Source organism: Lates calcarifer, linkage group LG10 (genome assembly GCF_001640805.2).
Source record: "Lates calcarifer isolate ASB-BC8 linkage group LG10, TLL_Latcal_v3, whole genome shotgun sequence".
Taxonomy (NCBI): domain Eukaryota; kingdom Metazoa; phylum Chordata; class Actinopteri; family Centropomidae; genus Lates; species Lates calcarifer.
Window position 1 is genome coordinate 14115377 of NC_066842.1, and position 11807 is coordinate 14127183.

Below are 11807 nucleotides of genomic sequence, written 5' to 3' on the forward strand. Positions count from 1 at the left end.
TGTGACTGTGTTTGGTAAAGTATGACTGCTGTGTTTTTGGCATCTGACTCCGAGTGGGTGTTTGTGTGCGTGTGTGTGTGTGTGTGTGTGTGTGTAGTATCTGGCAACCCTGGACAGCCTCAGCCGGTGAATCTTGCGTCGGCTCGTCGCTCAGCTGAACCTCCGCAGAAGGTCTTTCTGTGGTAGCCGGTTAGCATCATGGCGAACGTTGTGGATACCAAGCTATACGACATCCTTGGAGTTTCACCATCTGCCTCTGAAAATGAACTCAAAAAGGTACGTACACTCTGAAACGAAAAGGAAATTTGTCAGAGTAAGAAGATAATAAAGGAGGAAGAGAGGTCATCAGTGAAATAAATGGCCTAGAAACAAGCTAATGAACGTTGCTCAGCAGCAGCTTGTTAGCTTGCTAGCCTAGCCAGTAAGGTAGCCTAGATAACCGCTAAGTACTTCGTGGCTCGGTATTTTTTGATAAACATTAAAGCTATACATTGTGATGGTGAATTATTAACAGCGCTTGTCATTTTCACCGTTTCCACAGAAGTCCATTCGGAAAGATTGAGTTTGCTAGCCCTAAAACCAAGAAATACCCCGCTGACCACGAGTGTGATAGCTTACCGGCTACTAGATGATACATTCCAGCAAATAGCCGCCACCAAGTCGGGTAGTAACGAAGCAAGAATTGTTATCTTCACAGCTCATCTTGATAAATATACCACGAAAATAAGGCAATTTGTGTCATTACAGCGGTGTAACATTTGGTGAAGCCAAACCTGGTGTTAAATGTGTGTTGAGATAACGTTTGTGGATAAACTTAGTAGTTAACGTTAATGTCACCCGTCGTGTAGCTACTGTAGTTTACAACATGCACATCGCTGTGGGCTCCAAACTCAATTCAAACATTCAGACAGTCACGAATGGTATATAATCTAAACACTGCGTCCCCGTTTAATCACGAGGTGAGACTCTACCATATGTTTCTGACCGCTTGTGTAATCTTTTTACATTGTGTAACTCTAAACAACCAAATAACTCGTTTAATTAATTCTGGACTTAAACTGTATAAGGGTAAACGCATGTTATCTCACGTGTTTTTCTTACCAAAATTCAACATGGTGGATGGTAGCTACTAGCGACGGTGTCTTTCATTTTCACAATCACTTTTAATGTCAAAATGAATGTTCCTGGATTTACCAAAGCATCATGATAGTTAATTGTCAAACCAATCCACATTTCTGTGGCTAAAGCAGGACAACTCAAAAGATGGAGATTTTCGGACGGAGTTTTGTTGACATCCTCGTCACACTGGAGTGACTGAGATGTCAAAAGCAGCGATGCTCTTGTCGGTGTCCTGATGTTTTTGACAGCAGGCCCGCAAGTCAAGTCTTTGGCTAGTAAGGACAGTTAATAGGGTTAGTGATTTGCTAGCAGAGCTATTTAACACATTTGGCAACTGAGCTACAGGACACTCACACAGCGTTGTTCACGTTTATTTTTGGATTATTACAGGCCTACCGCAAACTGGCCAAAGAGTACCATCCCGACAAGAACCCTGATGCTGGAGACAAGGTATGATGATGATACACCAAAGCATGACATGGTAACAGCAGCAACACCATAGTTAGCAACAGCATCAGCTCAGTTTCTCAACAGTTGGAGTCAAGAAATTATGTCAACTTATTTTGTCATAATCACACAGATTAATTCTTTGAGGATTAACACATGGTACAAATCAGAGTACAGTACATGAAATGGATTTTCCCTGGAGAAAAGTGGATCAGTTTTTGATTTGTACTGCTCTATGATTTATTTCCTCAGATGCTGCAGATGTGACACAGTTGACGAGTCTTTTTTTAAAAATGTCTTTTACTTTGTAAGATGGGCTCATCAAAAACAAAACTTGTTGGTCTTCATTGTAGCGTTGCTGTATGTCTGTTTTTGTATCCTGCACAGTGTCAGGCTGTCTGATCTTTTTTCTTTTTTCTTCTCCAGTTTAAAGAAATCAGTTTTGCATATGAAGTACTGACAAACCCAGAGAAGAAGGAGCTTTATGATCGCTATGGAGAGCAGGGTCTGCGGGAGGGAGGAGGCGGTGGGCCCGGCATGGATGATATCTTCTCTCACATTTTCGGTGGAGGACTTGTTTGGGTTCATGGGGGGACAGGGCAGAGGACGCAATGGAGGCAGGAGGAGAGGAGATGATATGGTGCACCCTCTGAAGTAAGTATTACTTTGATTCCATTTGGGTGCTTTAGTGGCTGGTTCAAATGTGTAACATGTTGTTGCACACAACTCATAATTCTTTTGTCACACAGAGTTTCTCTTGAAGACCTCTACAATGGCAAAACCACCAAACTGCAGCTCAGTAAGAACGTGCTGTGCGGTGCCTGTAATGGGTGAGTCAGCTCTTAATGTTTCAGTGTAATGATAAAAAATAGCATATTGATCAGTACTTTCAAAGCCCAAGCTGATGGTTTGTAATTGCAGTCATTTTGTTGTGCATAGATAAAACAATGCCAACATTTTACTGTTTGCTTTCTAGTCAGGGGGGTAAGGCAGGAGCAGTGCAGAAGTGTGTGGCATGTAGAGGACGAGGTATGAGAATCATGATTAGACAGCTGGCCCCTGGGATGGTCCAACAGATGCAGTCAGTCTGCACGGACTGCAACGGAGAGGGTAATATGTCCACAACGCCCACACACTGACCCACATACCGGTAAAAACAGATAATAGGCAATCACGAGCAAAACCGCTCTCTGAAATTGTCCTACGTCTGTATGTGCACTTGCGCAGGTGAGGTTATAAACGAGAAGGACCGCTGCAGAAAGTGTGAGGGTCATAAGGTGTGTAAGGAGACCAAGCTTCTGGAGGTGCATGTGGACAAAGGCATGAGGCACGGACAGAAGATCACATTCTCTGGGGAAGCAGACCAAGCACCAGGAGTCGAACCAGGAGATATAGTGCTGGTGCTGCAAGAGAAAGAACATGAGGTATCCTGCCTGTGCCTTTTTTTAAAAACAATATGCCTCTGATAATGATTGCCAAGATGTATTGTTGTTATTATGGATGGTAGGGGAATAGCTGTTACAAAGAGCAATTCTATCAATGAACCTAAGCAAAAACCTTTTTCAATATCAATCTAAATTAGGAATTCCGCCGTGATGGCAGTGACCTTCACATGGTCCAACGTATTGGCCTGGTTGAGGCTCTGTGTGGCTTCCAAATGACTGTCACACACCTGGACGGACGTCAGTTGCTTGTCAAGTACCCACCTGGCAAGGTCATTGAGCCAGGTAAACATGTTCCCATTAACTCATTTTATCGCTTTTATGACGGTCTTGCTTTTTTGTTCTAGTAGATATTACACTGAACAAAAGGAGGTAATTGTTCCAACATTTACGGTTTCCTAGGTGGTGCAGACATTTATTTCTGGGACAACAGGTTAAAAGTGTAAAATAAATGTTTTGGAAAGGCAGTCCACACAAGGCAGGCTCATCCCCTTAAACATGGAATAACAGTAGGACTGCTTGCGGAACTAAGCATAGTGAGAAATAAACATTAGCCCGGAGCCAAATTGCTTGTAAATTTTCAATGTAGCAGCCAGGTTTACTTCCTCTGCCAACCATTTGTGGAGCTAACAAGCCATTTTAATGTTGATAAAAAAATCTGTAATTTCCTGGTTAGCACTAACAGTGTCAGCAAAACACCATTAACTATGCTTTGTGCACAGAAATGTCTTTGTAATTATGTTTTTATTTAATATAATTTTTGAGTGACAACTTATGTCACAATATATAATATACAGCTTATAAATTGAAAGGTCGAAGTGCATGCAGAAGCCAAAGTCTTATACTTTAATCATAAGATTCTAATTGTGTCTGCATGCCTTTACACTCTTCTGTTGGTCTTTTTGTGTGTGTGTCTGTGTGTCAGGCTGTATTCGAATGGTGAAGGGAGAGGGAATGCCTCAGTACAGAAACCCATTTGAGAAAGGAGACCTTTACATCAAGTTTGACGTCCAGTTCCCTGAAAACAACTGGATTAGCCCTGAAAAACTGAATGTGAGTTGCAATTGTTAAATATCCCGATCTGCACAATTTTAACTCCAGTAAACATAAATGATTATGGTAAAAAAAAAAAAATATTTACATTCTTTTCAGGAACTCGAGTGCTTGCTGCCTGCTCGTGCTGAGAATCCAGTTATCGCAGCTGATGCGGAGGAAGTTGACCTGACAGATTTTGACAGGAGTCAAGGGTCAGGAGGTGGAGCCAGAAGAGAGGCCTACAATGATAGTTCTGATGAGGAAGGCGGCCATCATGGCCCAGGGGTGCAGTGCGCACACCAATAGAAAGACTCATACATAAAGACATGCACATACATAAAAGCATAAATACATGAAAATTCCTTGAGTCTCATTGCTAACACCATTCAAGACTTGACGCACATACATGCACATCTCTCTCCTTTCAGGATCCCCATGAAAAAGAGATAGACACACGTACATATACACATATACCCACCCTCAGTTCCATGGTGCCCATAAGTCAGAAAGATGCTGGACGTGTGATCACCATTTTTGTGTTTATGGACAGTAGTGCTCATCAAAGCCTCTGGCAAGAAGGTGTTCTCATTTGCAGAGGTTCACTGAATGAACTTGACTCGGACCTCCCTGTTTTCATCCTAGGCTTTTACCTTTCACTGTGGGAAACACCAGTCTAGTGTAAAAAATGCAAATATTGTTGACTATCTTGTATAAGGTGTAGTTTAGTCTCTCACACACAAATCGCATGCTGCTTCTTGCTGAAGATCTTGCACACGTAGATCCAGGGTTCAAACACCACACCTGTCTAAATCTCAGTGCGTCACTGCTATCAAAGTGCCCTGCTGTCATAAGAGCCAACCTGATCACAGCCCTAAAAGTGTGTGCTCCGCACAGCCTACTGAGAACCACACGTTCAACCCACCTCATCCTCTAACATGAGCTGTCATATTTCAAAAATGGGGCTCACAGGTTCCACTCAGTCCCCAGCTGTCACATCGCTAGAATATTAAAGCCTTTAGTATAGCATCTGTCAGCCAGGCGCCATGTTTTGTTAGTTTGGAAATCAAACTTTTTTGTCTTTGTTCGTTTGAATGTTCGTGTGTTCGAGACCACAGAACTTGAACCTAACTTTACTCTTCATTTGAGATGAGGACACACTTGTGTACTTTGTATGTGTGTGTGTAATGCAGTGGCTCAGTGTGTGGGAGCTGCTGTGGAATGTTCTGGCTTATTTGGGTGATAGATGTTCCTGCTTTGTGTTGGACTGCAGTGAGTGGACAATATATAGGGTCAATTAAAGAGGAAAAAAACTGAATGTTTTTTTGTTGTTGCTGAGAATCTCTCCCACATAGACCGTCTTTTTCCCTCTACTCACCAAGACCGAGAGATTCTCCTCTCATGCAGGAAAACCACTGGGCCCTCACCAACCCCTCTGTATTATACATTTCTCCCTATTGTAGAGCTGTTAGCCAAACCTGCGTCCTTTGACATGTTACAATATTTCCATCCCCATATACCTGTAAATAAATACAGTCCCAGTCCATAGGTGCATTCCAAGTCTACAGCAGTGTCCTTCCTGTTGTCACAACATTGTTTCTTACACAAGTGAATTATGGCCAATATATAAATGTTATGTTCATATGAAGGAGAGTTGGACAGAACCTCTGTAGACTACTAGCATGCACCTCTGCGACTCATTGTGTATGTAATTTAGGCCACAGGGGAATAATGTATACACAACTAAAAGGGGTCATTGATAAATGACGTTACTGTTGATGCTTATGTTTGTCAAGATGATAATTAAACTGTATAATAAACAGTCACTACAAGTTTGTTGAGATCTGTCTTATTTCATAGCACAATCTTGATATTTTGTTTCATAACAGGAAGGCCACCACTGATACAATATCCACAGCATTACACTTGAAGACTTATCTGAGAAACAAAGTGGCTTAAAAGACTAAATAATTAGTGATCCATAAATCTGAATGGGAGTAACAATAAATTCCTTTTCAACTAGACACATGAATTAAAGCAGCTGTAGTATCTCAGTCTGCTCCATCCTCTGTTTCTCTACTGTGCAGGGCAACTGGACCCAGGAGTTCCTGAAATCCTGCTGTATTTCTATAGAATAAAAGGGAATAGATGGGATGGTGGTTAACACTAAGTTGGTGCCATATGTCGAATTTAAAGGAGTATCATTTACCTGTCTCGTTTGGACTGCATGACATAAGAACGCTCTCTTCTCAGCTGCTCCAGCCGCTCTTTGACAACCGTTTTCTGCTGGTTCTTGTCCTCCTAAAACACAATGGTATTGGTTGTAATGCAAAACTTACCCAAAAAAATCATGCACACAGATTCCCTCAGTATGCTTACCTGTGGTAAATCTTGTGTGAGGTGCCTCAGCCTGTCTGTGTGTTTCAGGCCAAGCAGGTCCTCCTCTGCCTTTCTATTCTGGATGATCGACAGACGCTCCTGAACCTAAAAGACAAACACTGTCTGTGACATATCATCTGTGTTCCTTTTTCACAACGAACTGAATGCTCTTTTCAGTTCTCTCACCCTCAGCAGTTGTCTCTCTCTGTCTCTCTGCTGCCTCTGTTCCACCTTCCTTTGCATGTCCACCAGGCTGCGCATTGTCCTCTCTCTCTCCATTACTGAGACCGGTTCTCTCACTCGCTCTCTGTCCATCAGTGTGGATTCTCTCATTGCTACCCTCTCTGTGAGGCCACAGTCAAACTTTAAAAAAACAAAAAAAAACAGCTGAATTAATCATATAAAAGAAATGAATGTGCATAATAAGCTCTGGTACGCTTAGACTTACTGTGGCTAGTGAATTGAAATGGTCCTCAGCATGAGTGGGTTCAGAATCTCTTAGGTCCCATAGCTCTGACTCTGCTGCGGTGGGACATCTGCCAGCTTCAGCCATCTCACTGGTCAGTCCAGAGCAGAGGTCATCAGTATGTGGCAGGGTCTCTGTTACCGAGGTATGCGCTTGCGGGTCACACTCAGATACAGCTTCCCCCCTCTGTGGTTGATCAACCACTGTCCTCTCCTCCAAGGTCAACTAATGACAATATAAACAGGGAATAAAACCAGATGTATAATATAGTTTTTTATGGTTTTCTATTCACTCATAGAGTACCTGTCCTACACTGCACTGCTTCTCTGCAGACTGTGTGTCATGGTGACCTGTGGAACCAGACTGGAACAAAGTGGGTTTCAACTCCTTGTCTTGGCTTTTGCCAGAAGTCTCCTCACACTGCGTGTATTCAGCTGTGCTGCTTATGTCACTGGGCTGGACTTGGGTCTTCAAACTGTCCTCGCTGTCGTGGCTCTGTCCTGTGCCCCCATCTGCAGCCTCTGTGTCATAGTCAGTGTCATCCTCTGGCGGTTTGCTCCAAGCAAGCGTGATCAAAGAGCCCTGTTTCTCATAACTCTGGGGGCTCTTTGTTGCACTGCCCTCTTCTTCCTCCTGGGCTCCTCCTTCTGCAGTGAGACTTTGATGAGTTGCATCCGAGACGCACAAGATCTCCAAGTAGGGCAGCTCCTCCATGACTGCTCCACAACCTGGGGGAATTCAAAGCAAACTGTAGCTGCGGCTGTGAGAGTATGATTATCTATGTTTGGCTGTGTTTGCAGTACCTGTACAGACATCCTGTTTGTCAGTGGCACCAGTGGCTTGGACTCCATTTAGTTCTGTGTACGCCCCTCTGACTGAAACAACTGATGTAACTTCAGACAGCCTGGCGCTGATGTTCTGGGCCTCGACTGGTCCAGAGCTGCAGGACTGAGCTTCCTTTCTGAGCTCATTGCTGCTGTTTTCAATCAAGTTTGGATTAGGGATGAGCACAGAGCTGGAGGTAAGAGGGGCATCTGAGATCAGGAGGTGAAGCAGGTTGGTGAGTCGCGGGGATTGAAGTTCTGACTCATACTCATCTTGTAGAACTCGCAGATGTTGTGCACTCTGACAAACACACATCACTGTTTTTACACTTGGGCTTTATTAAAAGAGTGTTTATCAATGTGGATTTTTTTTCTTGACTCACCTTGTCCAACAATACTGGCAGTAATGCAGTAGCTTGGGCCTCCTGGAGCTCCAGTAAATGAGTCAAAAGGAGCAGGGCACAATCTTCCAACTGTTGTTGGGACCACACTGCTGGTTTACTGCATATGAGGGCCTGGATTTGGGGCTGGGGCTGAGAGTTAGTTTGCTCCAAGGGGGTTTGAGTCTCGTGGTGCGTCTGCAGGCTGGCATGGATTTGTCTCAGCCTTTTTATACACCCATTCCTTAAAACAGTTTGCTTATGACTATCTGAATAAGGAAACAGGAAACAAGAAATACAGAAATGAGGGTGATACAAAACAAAGACAACTCTGACATACATGCAGCAGAAAAAGAAGAAAATATCGATTCACCATCGTTTGGAGGCACTGTGCAACCTGGCCCTTGCAAATCCTCCAGGGAGACCCCACGTACCAACTTGACCAGGTGCTTCCTCTCCTGTTCCTGAGTCAGCACCAGCAACTGCAGCACTGCCTGCTGGGAGCAGGCCAGAGTTTTTGTTCTACTGTAGTGTATGCTTTTTATTCTTTAGCATTATGGGAAAAGAAATCTTACCTTGCAAAAGAATATGATGTATAGAGTTTAATTATAAGATTATGACAAGGCGCATTGTATATGTCTCAGAATTGGTGGTTCATTATCACATTTACAGTACCTGCTGTGGTGATAGTGAAATCAGGTCCTCGTTTTGCTGTTCCTCCTCACCACGTAGCCACAGGGCGATCTGCTCTGCTTGACATGGACTGTTAACACGTGGCCTAAACAGATACATGAGGGCCAGTTAGGATAAGTAAAACTGAGTGTGCAAAGAGAATATACACGCGATGACAGTGAATGCATCTTAATATTCACTGCTGAATTGTTATCACTTAGTGTTCGCTGGCTCACCAAGTCTCCCAGGACTGCCTTGCTGCCAGGAGAGCACTGTAAGATAGTTTTTCTCTCTGAGCTCTGAGAGTTGCCAACCTGATGTATAGACACAACAGTCTCAGGTTCTCCTCATTCAGCCTGGAAGGAAAAAGATAAATGAATCAACTATATCAGGGTAAGTACAAATAATACCTTGTAAAACAGTGTAATCTAAACCTGAAGTGTGTGTAAAGTATTTACCTCTCTCCCAGGATGGTCAATGTGTCCCTTTCTTGTTGAAGAGATGTGTGTAACTCATATAGCAGCAAAACAGCAGACCAGGGACTGTTCCCAGCTTGTAAAAGATGCACCCATACAGGCCCTGCAGGAAAATAAGTTATATTATAGTGCTTTTGATATTATTGATATTCATTAAGTTCATTCATCAATAAATATTGCTGGGGGCGGGGGGGGGGGGGGGGGGGGGTGGGGGGGTGATGTTGTTTAATTGAATTTTGATTAAGTACACCGTCTGTGTTTTTATACATAATTAAAGGTGAGTTCTACAGTTGGAACAATACAGGCTGGATTGAAATAAAAACTGAAAATCACCCTTTTATGTGTTTATCTCTTTTTAAAATTAGTTTGTGATGGAGAAATATTGTTTTACTTTTAGTTTCATGTCATTTTAAATTAAGAGTAACAATCTTGGTGTGTGTGTTACCTGTATATCCTGAATGCTCCTGGCAGCTCAGCCAAACGGAGCATGTCACCTGACTCCAAAGCGTCCTCTGTGAGGTCCTCCAGCCCTTCCTCCTCCTTGTGTCGCTGCCATGGCAGCAAGGTTTCCCAGACACTTAAAGCTGTGGAGAAGAAGGGAAAACAGGATTGTGAAGCATTTGAATCAGGGTCTGTAATGCTGACTAAGTTGTGCTTGAAGTAAAGAAATTGTTCTGTGTTATATTGTGTTGACAGTTCAGAGATGTTTTTCTCTTACTGTGGTGCTCCTGAAGCATTTCTGTGTAAAGCAAGTGGGTTATAACATCATACTTCACTTCCACCAAGAGGAGGACGTCTGACAGGGAGACACAGCCCCATGCCTGACCTTTGACTTTCAGGATATGGCCCTGCCAGGGGGAGGGTAGCATGCTTTGCACACCCTCTGATGCCAATCTAAGCAGATAACCACAAACACATGTTAACTTCATAATTGTAGTGAACAAGCACTTCAGTGTATTTGGGTTAGCATGTAACATTACATAAAGTTGTTGATTGTAGTAGTGAAATAAATGAATATTTTAAAAAAGAAAACAAACTTTCCTCAGATATATTAAAAGTTAAATTCATCAGAAATAAACTGCATCGTTGCTCACAGGAGTGGGGTTTCACTGCTACAGCCTAATATGGTCTGGTATTACCAGTAGGTAAGTAGTTACTGGCTTTAAGTCAAACAGTTAAACACTGTTTAACTGTAGCAGCAATTCATATTTTGAGCTCACCTTACTGTGTGTTTTACAGGTATAACCTAAGTCAGCAAAGTAACCCATTCTTCATGATAAACATAATGTAGTCAAGTAAAAATATTTCCCTCTGAACTATGGTATATTACCAAAAGGAACTAGTCAAGTAGAACCCCTGTAACTAAGAGCTGAGCAAATTTTCACCTTTAACAAATTATGCTCACCTCACCCAGCACTGCCTGGCTGCTTTCTTAAGCCTCCTCACATTCCCATATTGCTCATTTTTCCCCATTATTTTCCCTGTCTGTGTGTGAAAAGTAAAAGAGAGGCAAAAATAATGAACAGAGCTTCTCCATACACGTAGAAGAAAATCTGCTACACTTCCAAACACATACCTGTGAACTGTCTGCGTCAACTGTGCAAGAGTGTGAGGGTCCTGTATCTGAGTTGTAAGCATTTTTGAAAGTATTTGGATCTGTGTACTGGTTCAGGCAATTTGGGATATGAGGATCAATGATGACTGGCTTGTCCATCACATTGAGAGTGTTGAGATTTCTAACATTCAGCAGCTGGAGGTCCCAGTACAGCTGAAGATGAATATATTAACTCTCAGTCGTGAAAAAAAACCTTAATATTTTGGTTACTGCATTCCTCAGATATTGTCATAACAGCAAAGAATAACAGCAATGAATTGTACCTTTTCTTTATTTTCTCTCTCCCTTTCCATTTCTAAGAGAACATCGAAAATGTTTTCACCAGCACAGGACCAGCTATTGTCACCTCCAGCAATCTGAAACAGACAAAGGTACACACACTAAGACAATTCCATTACGATAAACGAAAATGATAACTGCTGTGATAGTGATGTTTGTTGTTTCAGTTGTTACCTTCTTCATAGCTGTATGTGCTTCATCAGTGTTGGACGGAACGTGAAACACTTTGTGGAAGAGGAGACTCACATCTTCACAGGAAAACTCCGCTCCGACAGACATACCCAGAGACTGATACAGACCAGCGACACAATCCTGAGAAGAAAATATTAGTTGTAGTTTACACACACACAGAAAATAAAGGTAGTTTTTGCACAGCATCAAAACATCTTACCTGCTCCATGTCTTCACTACTCTGGGCTGATAAATTATACAGGCGATTACTATGGTTACAGCAGTCCTCTGGACAACAGCTGGATCAGGTTACCAAGCAACAAAAGTGACAGTGTATCTGTCAGAGGGAGACAGAGAGGAGTGAAATGTGATACATGACTAAGTAACACATTATACCTGTGTGAAAAACACTGAACCACCAGTGAAAGTTGATGGCTCCCAGCCCATAAATTGCTCATAACACTATCATCTCCCAGGAATTTTCTTGGAAAGAAGCAGATTATTG

At 42.6% G+C, this 11807-nt stretch overlaps 2 protein-coding genes across 2 annotated transcripts; one reads left to right on the forward strand and one right to left on the reverse strand.

Moving 5' to 3' along the window:
• The first annotated feature begins 99 nt into the window (after positions 1 to 99).
• On the forward strand, positions 100 to 5872 carry dnaja2b (DnaJ heat shock protein family (Hsp40) member A2b). The gene is given in 10 exon segments (XM_018663908.2): positions 100 to 276; positions 1510 to 1569; positions 1993 to 2139; positions 2141 to 2220; positions 2316 to 2396; positions 2543 to 2676; positions 2794 to 2990; positions 3149 to 3293; positions 3934 to 4061; positions 4161 to 5872. Coding segments are annotated over 10 exon segments (1239 nt in total). The 5' UTR covers positions 100 to 198; the 3' UTR covers positions 4350 to 5872.
• A 3864-nt stretch (positions 5873 to 9736) lies between these two features.
• LOC108875177 (uncharacterized) lies at positions 9737 to 11757 on the reverse strand. Its single transcript, XM_018663922.2, has 6 exons — positions 11523 to 11757; positions 11306 to 11443; positions 11116 to 11208; positions 10814 to 11005; positions 10643 to 10722; positions 9737 to 10131 (listed from the first exon to the last, which is right to left on the reverse strand). Exons 1-6 carry the CDS (start codon positions 11529 to 11531, stop codon positions 9882 to 9884), a joined length of 762 nt encoding a protein of 253 aa, XP_018519438.1. The 5' UTR covers positions 11532 to 11757; the 3' UTR covers positions 9737 to 9881.
• Between the last annotated feature and the right edge of the window lie 50 nt (positions 11758 to 11807).